Genomic DNA, 18,857 nt, shown 5'->3' on the forward strand with positions numbered 1-18,857 from the left:
TATATATATATATATATATATATATATATATATAGACACACACACACATATATACATACATACATACATACATACATATATATATATATATATATATATATATATATATATATATATATATATATATATGTGTGTGACCCTAGTCCAGTCATATGTCATGTATGTATCCTACACTAATTATCATCATAAGATGCTACATATTGTGACAAGAACCTTTTTGTCCATATTTCCATAATCATTGCCTTTCTTAACATATATAGATCATCACAACCAATAAATACAAATATTTCCAATAATTATTTATAATTCACCCAATAAAAAGAATATTGTAGGGGCCTGATTGTCCTTCATCATTGCTGGGGCCCATATTAAGGACAATTTTTGTTGGTTCACCAATTGCCTAATCAATCCAATAGAATTCTTCTGTGATCAGGAATGAAACAGATAGGATTATACAAATTTATCTTTCGAATATTCGATATGAATTTAAACTAGGGCTGTCAAATCCGCATGCACTGATAAGACTAGTCTTATTGTGAGTTAACTCTCCATATATGATTAAAACATTCTCTCTCTTTTTTCTCCAGCTATATTGATAATGATTTAATTTCTTTTCTTTTTTTAAATATCGTTGAGAAATATGTTTCTCATTGGAATCAAACATTTGGCACACATATGTCTAACTCAACCGATTGTCAATCGAACCACCTCTAGTTGGTGATATGATTTAATTTCTTTAGTTGTCGATTGTTTAGTTTCCATGGTACAAATATAGGATCAATCAAAACATAATTTGGCATCTAATTGACTACATGGCCCGCTAAAATACCGATTTGATCCCCAATCAATTATTGTTTTTTACCCTAAACCAATGATTGTTAATTACTTAATCCACATATGAAAATTACATGTAATTAATAATTAATCACGGGGAGAGCCTTGAATTAATTTCTTAGCAACTATACATTCTTTAGTTAATTAAACATTGTTAGCTTGACCAAATTTAAGTATTCTTGTTTTCTTGTACATTAATGAGTTTTTGACCACATGAAAATTACATTTTAATAAATCACGGGCAACCTTGGATTAATTTAGGAGCAATTGTCAATTAAATATTACATAGAACATGCATGACTGATACGGCATATACATATAACACAATATTAATGAGTTTTTTTTTTTTAATCGAGAATGACACCAAACAAGCTTACTTTTTAGACATCATATATAGGCCTAAACTCAAGTCGTCAGACCCGTGCGCACGACAAGATAAATTGAGTAAAAGCTCAATGCATGGTCACAAGCTACTCAGTGGGAATCAAACTTAGAATCTATCTTTTGAGTTCATACGGTTTGGCCCTGAGAGATTTATATATAGTATAATAAGTTTTTTATTGTAAAAGGGTCATTAGCTAGTCACATAATTCTCTATTATTGAGTGTGGGGTTTTCCTTTTGATTCTATTTCTTTTATGATAGTAAAAATATAAGGAAAATGATTTATGTGAAGGATACATACACACACACACATTGGATGGATATAAACAATGATGAGGGTATTGCATGGCACGTGACTGTGCATGCAAAAGCCACTCTTGTCTTGTGTATTTAGATTTTTATTAAGAGATTCTTACTTAATAAATTATATTCCTCAAGCATATATTAATATTAATGTAAGATGTATAATAGCAAGCAATTTTTATACAATACAATTATTCTAAAGGGGTATTTTGGACGTTTTATTCCTCTAATGAAATAGGTTGTATTTTAGTCCATAAGTTTTAATAAATAAATAAATAAATAATTTATTATCTATTATTTACCATCCAAAGTACCCCCACCACATGAAGGATTTCTTGTAAATGTGGTATTTCTTGAAACTTCCCATAATAACTAACTAGCTAGTTATTTACACAAGGCATGGCCTGCCAGATTATTTTGTAATAAATTCTTGTCATATATCCATCCACCCCATATATATATATAACACCAACCTCTCTCTCCTACATATTATATTCCAATCCCCAAACATAGAAATCAAAAGCTCTCTCTCTCTCTCTCTCTCTCTCTCAATCATATTATCTTCTTCTTGCTAGCTAGTTATACCAACTATATCTATCTGTCTATCAAATAAATGGGTCTAAGAGACATTGGAGCAACACTGCCTCCCGGGTTTAGATTTTATCCAAGTGATGAGGAGTTGGTGTGTCATTATCTCTACAAAAAGATTGCTAATGAAGACGTTTTGAAGGGCACTCTTATGGAGATTGATTTGCATACTTGTGAGCCATGGCAGCTTCCTGGTATGTCTCTGTTAATTGACGAAAGATATTTTTGTTTTGATTTTGAAAATCACATATGGGTTTTGTTGATTTTTGTGTATTTTGATGTTCTTGGGTTCACGTGTGTTGAAGACCAATAAATAAATAAATAAAGCTTTTTGTGTTTTGGTACAAGGCAGATAAACATGTTTGGTGTAATAGCTCTTTTAAAGAGCAGACAAACATTTTTCTTGCTATGGACAGAGAGAAAGATGATTGTTATCTACTTATCTTCCTGGAAATGGTTCTTATAAATAATAATCGAACGGCCCGAGACGATTTGCAACATAAGAAACCGCGTCCTTTTGTTCACCCAACCGAGAAAAAAAAAATGTGCGAGTAAGAAAAAAAAATACGGGACTCGCTATCAGAGAACGCCTAAACTTCCAACTTTACATATTAGTGTAGATGCCAACTTTTTCTTCTTCTTTTTTAAAAAAAAAAAAATTTAATATAAGTTTTATAATTAATTTCTTTATTTTTCTTCTCTTCTATATATATTCATTAAACCTGGATTTTTTTTATGCTAATTTTCAAAACCCCAGTTGAGTGAAATATGTGTGATTGATCATATTATGAGGAAAGACAAGCTTGATAAGGAATGACTAGGAATGGATATTCATGTCACCTAGACACACACATAGTACGATTCTTATCCATTTTCAAAAAAATTACTTTATGACCATTTTTCATGCCCAATCAAATCACTCAACTTTACACCAATTCATAGCTCTTAATGAGTCACCATATATGTGAAAACAAAGCCTGCTTTTTCTTGATTTGTATACAATATCTTGACTCTTATTAGTATCTTATAAACTTTATCTGTAAGCGCTGTACACAAAAAATAATTTCTACTTATATGCATCAAAAGCTTGATTTATTATGTGGTGGATGTCAGCGGTTCAAGTTCGATTATCTCCAACTCGTGAACTTAGTCGATACAAAACTATATTATAGCACTCAATTTTCCCGACTCGGTAGTTCGATCTATGATTTATCATTCATGGACGTTGATAAGATCCTTCCATTAAAATAATTTGGCAGCACCTGGGAATTTTACTTGGTTAATTTATGTTAATGTCATTTTTTATATAATATATTATATTAAATTTGACTCTTTAACACGTTCATAGTGGAGTATTTGCTTGGTACCCTCTTGGTAGTTAAAAAGAAACTTTATGTAATTTAATTTTTTTTAAAAAGGGTTTTTTCTTTTCTTTTCTTTTTTTGCTTTTTACTCGGCTTGACTCTTAGAAGCCAATGAGTCAATAGTAACATAAAATGGAAGTTTGAAACAAAAAAAAAAGAATTAGAAAAGGAGATGAGGTTTGCTTGGAGACCAAGGGACGACAAGACTTTCTCTATGTGAACTTGCAGTAAAGAGAAAGTCTCTTACGTAGATAAGATAAGAGTCTTTTAGTCTTTCCAGTCAAGTAAAATATTTAGTTTAAGACACCTGGAAATATTCTAAGATTTAGGTTTGTATTTGCTGTCTTGGAATGACAGTCTAACACCCAAAAACATTGCATGAATTCCAGCCAGAAACCCTAGAGCTAGGTTTTTAAAAATATCATTTCTTTCTTCTTCAATAATTAGTATTTTAGACACAACGCATATATATGTTTGACATAGACTTAACAACGTTATTTGTTAATTAGATCAACCATCCATTTCCATCATAATTAATTTCATCTGCATTGCGATAGCAACTTTAATTAATTTATTGTAATCGGTGTTGATGTAACATATATTAACCCTTTTGGGTGATAACGTTATGGTGATTCTCTCGGGGGTCAAATTGTATGAACTCGGGAGATTCTGAGTTCGATTAATTATCACTTAGAGTAATACCCTGGTGACCACGAGCTGGGCTTTGGCTCACTTACTTTATCGTCAGAATGAAACTTCTATGCACGTGGACTGTAACTCATATCAGATATTTAAATGACAAGTTTGTATGGTGTCGTTCCCGTTTACCAGAAAAAAAAAGATTCTTATATTTGTAGATATATAGTATTATTACTATTAGTCTATTACATACGTACATGGATACATACATATATATATATGCTTACAATAATATTTGTACGTGCATGGATTTATTAAAAGAGGTGGCAAAGCTCAACGCGAGCGAGTGGTACTTCTTCAGCTTCAGGGACAGGAAGTATGCGACTGGGTACCGGACCAATAGGGCGACGACAGCTGGATACTGGAAAGCTACAGGGAAGGATCGGACGGTGCTGGACCCAGGAACTCGTGAGATCGTAGGGATGAGAAAGACTCTGGTGTTCTATAGGAACAGAGCTCCAAATGGAATCAAAACTGGCTGGATTATGCATGAGTTTCGACTTGAGACCCCACATATGCCTCCTAAGGTCTGTTTCTCATTTCTCTTTCGACAATCCTTACCATTCAATATTATTCTTTAGAGAAAGGTTGATATATATATAGTCATTATTTGATTATAAGTTTACATAGACAAAGCTTGCGCGTCGAAATCGCTATCATCAAAGCTTCAACATCAAATTATTTGGAGTCAGACTACATAAACCTATAAGAAAAATTATGTATGCATATTTACCATAATATAACTATTGAAAATTTCAAAATTCATTCTCAGTCAACTCGATCAGTCCGACGTATTAAGGATGTCGGCATGCATGTTGTCCACTTGAGCCATGTTATAAAGAAAGAAAGATGTCTTGCACCATTAAGAAAGTAGTGTTGAAGGGAGTTTTCCATACAGCTGTCTCAGCTAATCTTCTTGTCATGATATGACCTGTTTATGTATGTTGTGATCGACTGTGAAGACTAAAATCTCATATCGGATTGTCGTAACCCAAACGAGTAGTTTATAAGTAAAGCCCTAACGATGTGCTTTTCATGCGAGACCGTGGCTCAGAATGGTCCATGCAACGTTGCTAATTATATGTGTTTTTTTTTTGGTCACAGGAGGACTGGGTGTTATGCAGAGTATTTAACAAAGGGAAGGAAGATGATCAAAGCAGCAGCACCAATATAATCCCAGAAATGATGTTTGAAGCCACTGGAGCCGATAACAATATTATTCACCATGACCAAACTATTCCTTTGGATTACCAATCAATATTATCCTCCACATCATCTGATCGTCATCAGCATCACCAGAACCATGTCAATTACCAAAGCTCTCTGTTTAATCTCTTACAGTTTCCTCAGGACATAAATATCAACACCAATTCCGCGACCGATATGGGATCGAAAGGCGAAGACGAGTTCAATTTCTTGTGGGACTTGAACTTGGGAGAAAATAGTCTGGTTTCATCAAGCTTGGAGGACATGAGATTTGAGATGGATAATAGTATGATTTTTATCTAAAACTATATATATATATACACAGAGTATGAAAGTGTATACCAAATTGATTATTAATTTGTGAAGTCTGTACACTTCAGGCGTTTGGTTTTCGAGGGATTAATTAGTCAAGTTTGATTGGGTCGATTCGATGTTAAATTAGGAAGAAGAATTGTGTATGGTTAGGGTTAATACATACATACATATATCTATTATCTTTTTTGTGGTATACAGTATTCGAAATCTCTGTAAAACGTATGTCAATCAATTATATTCTTTATAATTGTTTGTGTGATAAGAGGAACAAATTAATTTTAAGTTCTTGATGGGCATGATTGAGTTGGCCCATATTAACAATAATACAAGGTACATAGTACGAGCTACCTAGCAATCAATCAATTCGATCGCCTAGTTTTTTATTCATGAAAAACGACATTATCTGAATGACACTCCAACGGTTACACTATGCTAGTGAGAATGTGAGAGATGGAAAATTCCTTCAACCGGGAAGTGAGTTTTGTATTGGGTATAAAGTATTCATCGAGAGGAATACTCTTGTGGTCATACGATAAGTTTTGACCTAATTTACCATGTTGTCAAGTGGAGAAGATTTTGTGTGCACGGTGCGCCCTAATGATCCGAGTTTAGGTTTATATGAGATATTCAATTAATAAATTTGTATGGTGTCGTTATAGGTTATCAAAAGTATATAACATTCATATATATTATATTCAATAGATATATTACCTTATTTTTAGATATATATTTTGAGGAATTTAATTTTTTGAAATACTATTGAGAAGTTTACTTCTCATTGAAATCGAATCTTAGGCATATGTATGGGCCAAAAACCGTTGGCTGAAAATATTTGAACAATGGTCAAATGCCCATCGTGGGCCCTGATTAGATCGGCCCAGATATGCATCTGAAGGCCTATCCGGTCCAAGTCCTAGCGAAGCCCAAGGCCCACGTCTGGATTGGGTGCAAGATAAGGCATCTCAAGGCCCACGATATCAGATAAGTACTGGATTGGGCCACAAGTTCAATCACGGCCCAACGAAGAAGCTCGTCCGTACGGTCAACACATATTGACCACATGATTTGGAACACTATAAATAGAGGAGGACCCCTACTCATTTACTCTCTCAACTACATGGTATATCTCTCTTTAAAAAGTCATTCACTTCTCTCACTTAAATATCTCCCACCATTGACTAACTTGACCGTCGAAGCTTGTTCAGCCGACACCACACCGGTGTCCAAGTTTGACGGTCAACCTTCCTTTGATCTTGTAGGGTTGTTATAGGTCTCGATCGACGATAATACGTTGATTGTAGATTTTAGGATCTACAACACACATATGTCTAACTCAGTCGATTGTCAACCGAGCCACCGCTTGTTGGGTTGAGGAATTTAATTTTGGATATAGATACAACCTATTATTTCATGATAAATTGTAGAATTTACAATATTGTAATTCAAAAAGACTGCGCGAGGACATAACGGTAAATCAATAACCACCGGCTCCCAACAAAGAAGAAAGGAAACGGGGCGTTTTTGTGCAAACATTAGTCGCAGGCGGCAGGTCTCCCCATTTCCTTTTTTCAGAAGAACAAATTGGCGGGATCCGCGTCCAAGAACACGAAGCATTCATTTACTACAATTTTTCGGTATGTTAAAGCTCTTGTTATTGTGATTCAATTTTTTTCTTTGCAGATTTTTTGATACATAGATGCTCTCTGTGATGTAGAACTCTTCGAGCGTTTGTAATAGTAGGCAGGGGGTTTCTGGATTTGGGGATTGGAGTGATGATTCAGTGTTTTCTGGTTCTGATATGTTGCATTTTTAGGACTTAGAATTATGATTGATGTTCTTTTATCCTAACATGCAGTTCAGCTATTCGGCTCTACTGAGTACTAACATGTGAAGCTAATTTGGCTCTGTGCGTTGCATTTTTAAGACTAGCGTCACTTATGCATTGGTCGTAAATTTGTTGTAAGATGTAGTTGAGTTTGGAAACAGTAGTGATGTAGCTGTGAAATCAGGTATGAATTGAACGAGCTCTTTTGCTTCTGTATAATTTGTGTGATCGTTTGGGTAAGGCTTGCTTATTTTATATATTCGAGGCTTATGTCTTGGCCAGTATCCGATAAATCTAGGGCAATTGTTGTTGGGAATTTGTGTAGTATGCCTTTTTTCTGCAATTTGTTGTATTGGCGTGAACTGCAGTAGTATGAGGTATACAACTGCTGCTCTTGTTTATTCAGGTGATGATGTTCTTTGTTATCAGTTAAATTCGACTGTGCAACCAGGCCATCTAGAATTATGCGATCAAAAACTTCGGATTATCCCCTTGGTATATCCCCTGTGACTTTTGTTCGATTTTGTTGCTTCACTATTTAAATTGGTAGGATAATTACGGTTTCACTCTTCATAATCTCCTGTCACTTCTTTATTGGTCATGAGGAACTCCCTTTTTAGGAGCCATACACATTTACCCTCGCACCAGAAGTATGTATGACTTGCTTGCTTGTTCTTCTTGGTTTAGTTTTTAATTTGTTTGATGGTTGCAGATTCGAGTTCAGAATTTTCCATCTGACAGTGGCAGGGGCAGTGCAAACCTTCAAGAACTTACTACTGTGGAGGTTATTAGTTAGAACCACTTTTTATGTCTTGTTATTTATATGCTGCAATGTTAATTTACATTTTTCATTTTTTTTTTCATCTTTCAGATTACAAATGGGGACAGACCATGTAAGAAATCTTCCTAAGAACAAAGATGCAGATAAACTTTCAGTTCCACCGGGATTCATGTCTCTAATCTTTTCGGTTGAAGAAGGTAGATAATACCGAAGAAACATGTAACTCCTTGAACTTCAACAGCATGGCTAAACGGGAACCAATCCAGATGGACACTACATCCAACATGGTTGATGCTGCATCATTGAAGCAATCTCTTAGACGTTGACCATGGATCATCTATGACCAGAACAATTACCATCCAGTGGAATCTGGCTGCAAACTAGCTGATAAGGTTATAGAGCTTTTCTTTTTTTCTTTGAATAGAAAACTAACGTTTGTTGAGTTATTCCTGGAGTCAGTTTGAGAGTTTTGACACAGAGCTTACATATACATGATAAATCAGTTAACTCTTATCCATGTTATTGACATTGGAAACAGGAACCAGGTGGATGGCATCCTGAAGATGTAACAAGTAATGTCCTTGAAGAAGCTCCTGTTTTCCATCCAACTGAAGAGGTATCTATCATATAATTGTGCTAAATGGCGTTTGTATATATGTGGTTCTGCTTTCATTTGTATATTACAAATATCTTCTGTTAAATTTGGAGTGCTTTGGCTGGTAGAATTCTTTAGCTGTTGAAGAAACTTGCATTGTAATGGCAGGAATTTATTGACAGTTTAAAGTACATCGCAAGTATATGTTGCAAAGCAGAACCGTATGGAATTTGTCGTAGTGTTCCTTCTCCTTCTTGGAAGCCAACCGTGCCTACTTAAGGAAATGAACTTATGGAAACATTCTACCTTTGAAACCCAAATTCAGCGAATTGATGGGCTTCAAAATCAGATTTTAGAAACAGCAAGATATTATGAGAATATAAACGGTAGGAGGAGAAAAATGATGAGATCAAATTCAGAGGATGTGGTTGGTCCCAAACATGATATAAACCCAGATGAAGTTGCATACTTTGGCGTTGGAGGTTTTGAAACTAAACCTGGTCCTAAATTTACCTTGGAAAGTTTTAAGGAAAATGCAGATAATTTCAAGAGCCAGTTTTTTGGTGGTAAAGCTAAATTGGTTGTGGGTACAAGTGTCAATTCAAGTGTGCTTCCACAACAGTGGGAACCATCAGTGGAGGATATTCAGGATGAATATAGGAGGATTGTGGAGAGTCATAGTGAAGATATTGAGGTACATTGTGAATGGATCATGTTCAAAAGTTGTTATGCTTAATGTTTTCATAAGAAACTTTTAATGTTTTGATGTGCTGTGGTGAGAATCTGGATACTAGAGCTTTTGGCAGTGGATTTCCGACAGTGTCCAATTCTTTGGAAGTTGCTGATTATCCAGATTATCTGAAATCGGATTGGAACTTGAATAATGTTCCCCGGCTTCCTAGGACTCTTCTTTCTTTTGAGAATTTTGAAACATCTGCTGTTTCAGTGCCTCGGCTCCTCGTAGAGATGTGCTTCTCATCCTTTCGTTGGGTAAGATTCAAAGGTACTTATTGCTGGGAATAAATTGATAATTCTTGGCTGTTTATGCATACTTTTCAGTACTTAAAAAAGACAGATAGTGTTAGCTTCTCTCTCTTTTTTTTTTTCTTTTTTCTTGTTATGCCCACTTTCTTGGTTTGTGCTTCCTTTTTTTGGAACTTGAAAACAGAAAGTCGAAGAGCACCACTTCACCACTTGTACTCACTATGTTACGTGCATTTGGGTGCTCTTAAAGTGTGGCATTGTGTCCCTGGGCGGTATGCTGTTAAGTTTGAGGCTGCTAAGAGAAAGCACCGTCCAGAATTATTAGTAGATCAGGATATGTTGCATCACACTCAAGTGAGTAACAATAAGACGCTTTTTATTTTATTTTATGTTTTATATGACAGAATACATTTATCCATCGGGAAATTGTAAAAAGTAGCATGTGACATTGCTGTTACTTTCTGTGAGTGTTTTTCAGCATTCATTAAAATGAGCCATAACATAACACACATTAGAGTGACATTTGGTCACTAATAAGGGAACCTTTTTTTGTTTAAGACGATTTTAACTTTGCTTACATCATTTTTCACATTATGACTGTTTTCAAGAGAAAAGGAAAAGGTTTTCACCATATGAAGCTTCTAGTTATAGTTGTCAGATCATATGCCCAATCTGTAAAACGAATGCAGGATCTTTATTCTTGTGCTATTATTTAGCAACTATAATCTCATCCTAGACTATTTAGAAACTATAATCTTATCCTAGAGTCAGAATTTCTTCTCCCTACTGTATTTGTTCTTAAGAAATTGGAATTATTTGTTGATATCAATAATCGTAATTGGGATTCAACTATTCAAGTGATATTGTGCAGGCCTTGTTTACGTCGATTTATTCGCATTGTTGGCATTATGGCATATCCTCCGGTTGTAGTTTTCTTCAAATAATTGGATAGGGTGAGGGGAAAAAAAAAGAAGAAGAAAAATCCATTTTGCTGTCTTTAGGTTCTGCTGTGACCTTGACTCCCATAATTCCCGGGAGAGAATGTCCATTTGTGTGCAACATGAGTCAGTTTGGTTCTTAAGAAATTGATATTAAACTTTTGTATGGTATTTGTTCAAGGGGTGGTGACATCGATATAATAACTACAATCTTTCAATATCTGCTGTTTTTAGATAGAACATAGCGAGATAAAGCTATCGTGCAACCTATCTTGACTCTAGGTAATCATAATGCTATACTTTGAACTTCAAGTCCTATATTTGTTAGGATTAGTATTATGGTGGTAAAACCTTAATTTGTTCCATTGCATAATATTTGGAGCTTAATGAAATATCGGTTATGTTTTGGGGTTAACATATTTCTGTTACAGGTCACTAAACTATGCCCATCAATGGTGACATCGGAAGGTATTCCAGTCTGTCGTTCCATTCAGCATCATGGGGAATTTGTTCTGGTCCTCCCAGGAGCATATCATTCTGGTTATGACTGGCTTTAATTGCGTTGAGGCGGTGAATTTTGCTCCTCTTGATTGGTTACTTCATGGGCAGAATGCTATAGAACTTTATCATGAACAAGGAAGAAAGACATCGATATCTCATGATAAACTGCTTCTGGGAGCAGCAAAGGAAGTGTTGAAGACAGAATGGGAAGCCACATTTTTAAAGAAGAACGCCATGGGGAATTTAAAATGGAATGATGCCTGTGGAAAGAATGGGATCTTGGCAAAAGCCCTGAAGGTGAACCCGTAGTTTTCTTGGCTTCATATTCTAGTCATCTGCAGTTGTTGCCGCATCTAGAGTTTGATTTTTTTTTTTTTCTGGTTTTCAAAAATTCCCATACAGTGGCGAATCAAATTGGAAGCTAATAGACGGGAGTATCTCTGTGCCTCTTCCCAGTCACAGAAGATGGACGAATTATTTGATGCTACCTGCAAAAGAGAGTGCTTCATATGTCACTATGATTTATACCTTTCTGCTGCATGTTGTCGATGTTCTAGCGACAGATATTCATGCCTGATTCACGCAAAGCAACTCTGTTCTTGTGGTTGGAGTGATAAAACTTTTCTATTCCATTATGAAATCAGTGAGTTATTTGTTCTTCTTGAAGCTTTGGAGGGAAGGTTAAGTGCAGCCTATAGATGGTCTAGATATATTCTTAATCGGACCTTGTCCTCCCATCCCTCCAAGGATGATTTATACAGTCCAAACTCAGACTCCGAAGAAAAGGAGTGCAGTTCCCCGGATGCACCAGAACACAGTGGCTTTCGGAAGAGTACTGCATCTAGCATTAGGTCTGAATTAAAGGCATATATGCTCCAAGCAACATTATCAAGGGCACGTAAAGCAAAACAGAATGCAATAGAATCAGAAGTTGTTTCAACTTCAGCAACAGATGATACATCTATTCTACGAAGAGAAATGACATCTAATGTTTTATCAAGTACGAATGCAGATGATACGTCTTTTCTTCGAGAAGAGATGGCCTACGAGCTTTCATCTGAAAGTTCAGGTGTGTCAAGTTCATCAGAATCAAATCCATGAGACCTAGGCTACGAACATGGTGTGATAAGATCCTTCATTGCAAGCTCGTAGTCCAAATACTTCAGCATGTAATTCTGAAAGGAAGTCGCGCCTTCTCAATGTGTAAAAGGTATGCCTAGAACCAGAAAGTACTTATTACTAGCGCTTTTGATTTCCAGTGCAGCATTTCTGACCGATGAAGATCTGGGAATGAAGGAATTGAAAGAAAAAATAACTTAATTGATAAAAATGTATTGTTTGATTGATGAGTATAAGGAGTTATCATTGGTTAAAAAGAAATTCTTATGTACACCATACAATTGGGTCATGGTCTGGTTCTGTTTGATGTGTGTACGTTTTTCCTCATCAGAATGGTCCATGAGCCAACATGTACTCTCAGTGTATACCATGTAATTTCAGAAGTTTTGGCTGTTTAGGTTATTTCTTAGTTTGGATGTGTAATATTCCATTTACCACAGTTGAATGATGGTGGTGTTCCTTGGCATTCTATCTTATGCCAAGCTAGATTCCTTCGTTCCTAGCCTGAGTATTATGGGATGGGACTTGGGAGGGGCTCCAATTCTCCTCTAAAAATCATATTAAATCACAAATTTTTTTTTAAAAAAAATGACATTAGAGTTTAGGAATTGGAAATTAAGATTTAGGGACTTGTCAAAAAAAAGTTTAGGGTTTAATTTTTAGTATTTAGGGTTTAGAGTTTTGGGGTTTAAAATTTAGTATTTAGAATTTAGAATTTTTTGCTCTCAATATCTACTATTTTCTAACATTATGAACACTAAAATATTTAATCACACATTTTAATTTATGATTTAACATAGTTTTGAGGGGAATTGGAGCTCCAGATCCCAAGCATAATAAGGTTTTTTTTTTGTCATTGATCTTGCACACGTAAGATCCCTCAAATATAGATGTCAGAATGTCAGAGCTATAGACGAAGCATGTCTCATTTCTTTTGCCTTCAATAGTTTGATCCTTTTCTTCCCGTCGGATGGTTGTGCTGTTCGTGGATCACTTTGCGTTCTACCGAAGTCACGAGACCTCAAACTTTTCAGTAGATGCCCAAGGCAAGTTCACAAACAGCTTGGACCCAAAAAAGAAAAAAAAAAGTCCGACACACATCTGTTGGATCCGAGGGAGGATTTATGTTTTGTGCACCAAACAAATTTGGAAAAATCTTAAATGTGTAGTGTTTAGTATAATGAATCCAACAAAACAAAAATCAAAGTCAGTCGTGAATATTTTCAAGGTCTAAAATTGTCATGTAATATATTTGAATTTTGTTTTGAATTGAAAAAAAAATATCGTTGAATTCTTTATGTTAAATATTGCACATATAATGCACATGTCCTCCCCAATCTCTTTTGATAGATCCCTTGGGCAAGTGCAAAAGAAAAGTATCAACTATTGTAATCATAACTTTATAATAAATTAATAATCGTATGGAAGACTTGCTTCTCCAGTACAAAAAAACAATATTGAATACTAATTACCTTATAGGAGTACAAAGAACACTGCCTAGGGGGACCTTTGAATTTTTTTAACATAGAATATGTCAATATGGCACAAAGAATAATAAAATGAATAAGATCTTTAACAGATCAAAGGCCTGCTGAAACTAGTCCATGCAATGTAACAATGCCAATCAAGATATTATGATGATTGATAACAGGCAAAAATTGCACAGGGGATGGTGGGGATTCCATCTTCTGCATGGCTTCAATGGCCATTGCTTCTGGATCAATTGTTCTTGGACTCCTGACATAGAACAAATGGCATCACAGTGTCAGGATTCTCTCTCGCTCTATCACATGGTCAGAAGAGTGCATGGTCAGATAAATATTGATCCTATAGTCCTCAAAAGTGTTGCAACGTTACCATGGTTTGCTAGATAAGACAATAAGAATCAACAAGAAACTTCCAAGCGTAAGAGCAACTAGACATTTCGCAAGCCGCAAAATAATCCAACACTAAACTTTATATGGGTAGTAGCAATCTCACTCCGGCAAGTCGCAATTGATTTTTAGACATTTTGCATGCCCATGCTCATCATGCAGAGAATGATATGCAAAACATCTGAATTTATTAAGTTTCTTTTACCTGTTGCACATCTCTCCCACTGTGAGCTTAAAGATACCTTCCCCACTAGCCTTGAGAGTACGCCGCAAATCACCGTCTGTAAATGTTCCTATCAGATAACGTTCTTCATCTATAACAAGCAGGCAGCCGCATCCTTTACTTGTGAGTTCCACAAGCTGATCCATTATCAAATCTCCTTCCTGGCAAACTGGAAGCTCATCTTGTTTCTTCATAACATCTTTCACCTGTATATCAGATTAGTCATCATCTTCAGAGCCGTTTCCTAATTTCCAGTTCATAAATGTAGGCATAATCATTCAGAGAAGTGCATAACGACAGAAAAGAATCAATTGCTGAAGTAGAATACAACCAAAAGCAAAAGCGCTTTCTTAATTTTAACTTTCTTCATATCCACGCAATGCATTAGTTAAGGCACACCAATACATTAGCATTAGGGCCAATTTACTAAGTAGTGCAACCTGTGACCACCACAATGATCTGCCCTACATCTAATGTGTCCTCCCCTTGCCAACATTATGTTTCAGACAAGCAAAGGGCATGCCCTGCCTACTTGAAAATATTGCCAGGTATTGGATATATTTCAGCATCAACAACTAACTATATCAGCTGCAAATTCTATGACCTATAAACTTCATATCTAATTTCATAACTTTTAGAGAAGTATATCAGTATGTGGTCAACCAATCGACATTCAAAACAACATGCACAACAATAAATCCTCACAAGAGCAATTAAAATATCTCTGCAAACTGCACTACTTGTCAAGACAAAAAAATCTCACATTGTCCGGCTAACCCAACCGAGTGATTTATAAGAAAAGGCCCAGCACCCCTCACATTGTAGACGCATTTTCATGGGCTAAGAACCAATGGCGATGGCCATGAAGAACAAATCCGTGCGGGAACGAACAATATTGAGAATTACAACACTACTTCCGAGAATATTTGTGTCAATTGCTAAACAATGATCGCAACAATCTAAAAAATCCCAATTTTAAACCTACATTATAAAGAGAAATTATGTCTAGATCGATGTGATTAAAGACACAGAGCTACCACAAATAAAGAAGCAATAGATCAAACACATAACACACATGCATTCCTCATAGCATCAATTCCACCAGATTCTGGCACCCACATTATACGAATTCAAAAGAAATCTGACCTTGAAAATGAGACTCTTGCCGATCCTCCCAGCCGGATGATTCGCTGCGTACTCCTCCTTCGTGAGATTCCGGGCTCCCATCATTGCAATGGCAACAGTATCCCCGAACACCATTTGGATAGCCGTGGAAGTCACAGGCGCTAGATCAAATGGGCAAAGCTCCCTCTCGAGAGGCAAATGCACGTTCATATCACAGACAGCAGCGAGGGCACTGCCTTCCACGGAGGTCACAGCGATCAGGTACGCGCCCTTGGCACGAGCGCAGGGAACGAGGCGGAGGAGCTCTTCGGTTGATCCGGACTTGCTAAAGAGTACAACAACATCGCGGTTGGAGACGATGCCGATGTCACCGTGAAGCGCGTCCACAGGGGAGAGAAATGAGGCGCGAATGCCGAGCGACACGAGAGTCTGGGAGATTTTGTTGGCGACGAACCCGGACTTGCCGACTCCGGTGAAGAAGATGGTGCCCCGGGTGTTGAGTAGAGTCCGCGTGAAGGAGAGTGTCTGCGTCCGGTCGAGGTTCTGGAAAAAGTAGTTCAGATGGTTCTGTTGGGATTTGAAGAGGCCGATTAGCGTATTCTCGTCAATTCTGGACTCTTCTTTCGGTGGTGACGGAAATCCCAGCGACGGTGGCAGAGACCCCATTTTGTATATTAGATCTCACACGGAGAGATCTGGCTTTTCGAATCGCCAATGAATTTGATCGTCGCTTATAAAGGCGGGGAGGACGTTTGCTCCGCCGTTAGTTTTCGCGGTAAAATTAGAATGGCCGGATTCCCTGATCGTCCTTGATTAGATTTAGCGCCGTTACATTTCACGTTAACGAAAAAAGGGAAGATTACCGCTGTCGGCGATGTGACCTAGGTGATGATGATATTTCTTCTGGAAAATGCAAGTATTTCTCGCCTGGGCCCTGGGTCATTGCACTAGTGTCATTGTCTTGGGCCCAATTTGTAATTGTTTCATGGGCTTTTGTATGGCAAATGGGCGGCCTTCACATGTAACAATGTGGGCTTAGTTGGACCCTTTCGTTTGAAAAGCAAATATAAGGGAACTACTCTTTTGCCTAATTGCGTGGGCTAACGTTCACAATTTTTGTTGGGCTACTTAAGAGGCTGATGATACGCCTAAGAAATGGGCCACACATAATACCTGTAACAAACTAACACGTCACATGATGGGCTACTTAAGAGGCCCAACCTCTTTTTGGTCTAACTTAAAGAACCAACCTTACCTGCTGAGATCCAATTAAGACTAATATCTTATGTCGAATTGGCGATACAACCAAATATTATAATATAAGTAAAGATCTTACACCCCTTAGGATGCGTTTTCTAGGCCTACGAATCAATGACGACGTTACATAATGAACAAATCCGTACGAACCTGTGGGCACAGCGGATAATATCCTTGAGAGCGGATATTTTCAACACAATTCACGAACCAAAATGATGTATTCATAATTTTGATATACAAAATAGTTCCCACACTTCTCCTCATGTCACCTAGATTATGAACAATTATGGACATGTAGTACTTCCGATTCACGAAATCTCCAAGATCAAGGTGGCAGATTGTGAGCACGTGACATACATCACTTCTTGCATGGGCAGTACGGCACAAGCCTTTTGAATACAAAAAATTAAAACAGCAGATAATAATTTCATTTTTTAAGGTTGTTTAGGCACCCTATGTGTGTTTCTGGGACACTGTTTAAAAATTCTGTCTCGACAAATCGGGTAGAATCTATGTTAGCAATTTAGGGAATACTCCTTCTCTCTTCTCTAATTTATTAATAGACAAGGCTTTATTAGTATTAAGATAATCTCTTGAAAACGCTTGCATCAACACTTCACATGTCTGTACTCTGTACTATATATATATATATATACCCAAAAAAGAAAATGCGGTCAGGTTTGTCTCTCCTGCCCGCTTGGACTCTGATTAGGATAATTGTCACCTTGAAATGGCAAATTTAACCACAATATTAGACTACCAAAACAGTTTTATTTTTTAAAAAAAATTTACAGAGAACGATACACCAGGTGTAACCGCAAACCCTTCACATTAATAATATTTTATCCATTTTGGGTCTGTTCATACTTACCCGTACGGCTTTCTCTTCTTACTTTTTTCAAAAAAAATTGAGTGAATCTTATTAAATAGAGGGATGAAGGACAATACAGACCAACTTCTAGAAAAGAGGCGAATTACAACCCAACTACCAAACCCAAATCATAAGAAACCCAATCAAAACCCAAATAAGATGTGGAACCCATCTCCAACACAAAGACAGAAACTTGACAACAATCTGCAATCATATTAGGAAAAACCCAACCTAAGCCCAAATAAGAGAAGAAGCCCACGAAAAGCATTTGTCACTAGTTTGAAAGTTTAGCATATTATATTATGTACTTCACATCTTCTTTTGGGTGATGTGAAACAAGAGACATAGCTCCCATTACCACTTGATAGCTCGCCCATCACCACCACGCTTGACACTGTAGAGGTTTTTGGTCCTATCCATTCAAGCTGCGTGCTACAATGGGCTTGCCTTTTATGATAGCCAAATTGAATCTAAATTCGGGAAGCTGATAACCAGTTGTAAAAGTTGCACTCATGCCTTATTTATAAGGCCAAACTCACATCTTACCACTAACAAGGCCTTTTCTTAGGCTCATGTGAGTTGGGTCTAACCCACTTGTTTGGGCTTAAGGAGAAATAAACCGTGCGGGTCCTCGATGTATCTACAGGAACTGGACAATCTAAAGCGAACAATATTATTAGTGTGTATGGGGTATGGATTTACAACATCAGTTGGACTACCAAAACACTCCCACTTATTTTGCTTTGCCTTGATATGTTTGTTTCAGTACTGGATTTCCTTTCTGGTTGGTTTTTCAGACTAAATTAAGGTTGAGGTGCAGTGCTGCTTTGAGAAATTTAGTCACACACGGTGGCCCATGAAACTTTTGTCTTTGTCTGAGATATTTTGTATAGTAATAGTAGGGTCAACATGTCGATTTTAGTCTAACAAAAGTGTACGGACGAACCACTAATTGTGCATCTCAACAGGCCCCCACTATCTCATCCCTTCATTATTGATTGTTTGAATAGATCAAGGAAAATAGGGGTGTATATATATATATATAAATTTTCACTTAAAAATTTAATGTAAG

General features: G+C 36.6%; 3 protein-coding genes across 10 annotated transcripts; 2 read left to right on the top strand and 1 right to left on the bottom strand.

The window, feature by feature from the left end:
- The first annotated feature begins 2,026 nt into the window (after positions 1–2,026).
- On the top strand, positions 2,027–5,939 carry LOC120006911 (protein CUP-SHAPED COTYLEDON 3). Its single transcript, XM_038857034.1, has 3 exons — positions 2,027–2,302; positions 4,433–4,698; positions 5,276–5,939. The coding sequence occupies exons 1-3, from the start codon at positions 2,134–2,136 to the stop codon at positions 5,678–5,680; spliced, it is 840 nt and encodes a 279-aa protein (XP_038712962.1). The 5' UTR covers positions 2,027–2,133; the 3' UTR covers positions 5,681–5,939.
- A 1,348-nt stretch (positions 5,940–7,287) lies between these two features.
- On the top strand, positions 7,288–12,832 carry LOC120008134 (putative lysine-specific demethylase JMJ16). Of its 8 annotated transcripts, XM_038858666.1 has the most exons (9): positions 7,288–7,326; positions 7,924–8,012; positions 8,230–8,301; positions 8,389–8,690; positions 8,837–8,914; positions 9,062–9,896; positions 10,062–10,231; positions 11,247–11,613; positions 11,719–12,832. In XM_038858666.1, the coding sequence occupies exons 8-9, from the start codon at positions 11,314–11,316 to the stop codon at positions 12,415–12,417; spliced, it is 999 nt and encodes a 332-aa protein (XP_038714594.1). In that variant the 5' UTR covers positions 7,288–7,326; positions 7,924–8,012; positions 8,230–8,301; positions 8,389–8,690; positions 8,837–8,914; positions 9,062–9,896; positions 10,062–10,231; positions 11,247–11,313; the 3' UTR covers positions 12,418–12,832. The 8 variants fall into 8 exon arrangements, with proteins under 8 accessions (XP_038714594.1, XP_038714590.1, XP_038714591.1 ...); XM_038858662.1 differs by lacking the exon at positions 7,288–7,326 and having other exon boundaries at positions 7,353–8,012; XM_038858663.1 differs by lacking the exon at positions 7,288–7,326 and having other exon boundaries at positions 7,353–8,012; positions 9,062–9,883.
- Positions 12,833–13,812: 980 nt separating this feature from the next.
- On the bottom strand, positions 13,813–16,535 carry LOC120006869 (probable arabinose 5-phosphate isomerase). Its single transcript, XM_038856985.1, has 3 exons — positions 15,679–16,535; positions 14,515–14,738; positions 13,813–14,172 (listed from the first exon to the last, which is right to left on the bottom strand). Exons 1-3 carry the CDS (start codon positions 16,321–16,323, stop codon positions 14,016–14,018), a joined length of 1,026 nt encoding a protein of 341 aa, XP_038712913.1. The 5' UTR covers positions 16,324–16,535; the 3' UTR covers positions 13,813–14,015.
- Positions 16,536–18,857: the final 2,322 nt, after the last annotated feature.

Source organism: Tripterygium wilfordii, chromosome 10, assembly GCF_013401445.1.
Source record: "Tripterygium wilfordii isolate XIE 37 chromosome 10, ASM1340144v1, whole genome shotgun sequence".
NCBI lineage: Eukaryota > Viridiplantae > Streptophyta > Magnoliopsida > Celastrales > Celastraceae > Tripterygium > Tripterygium wilfordii.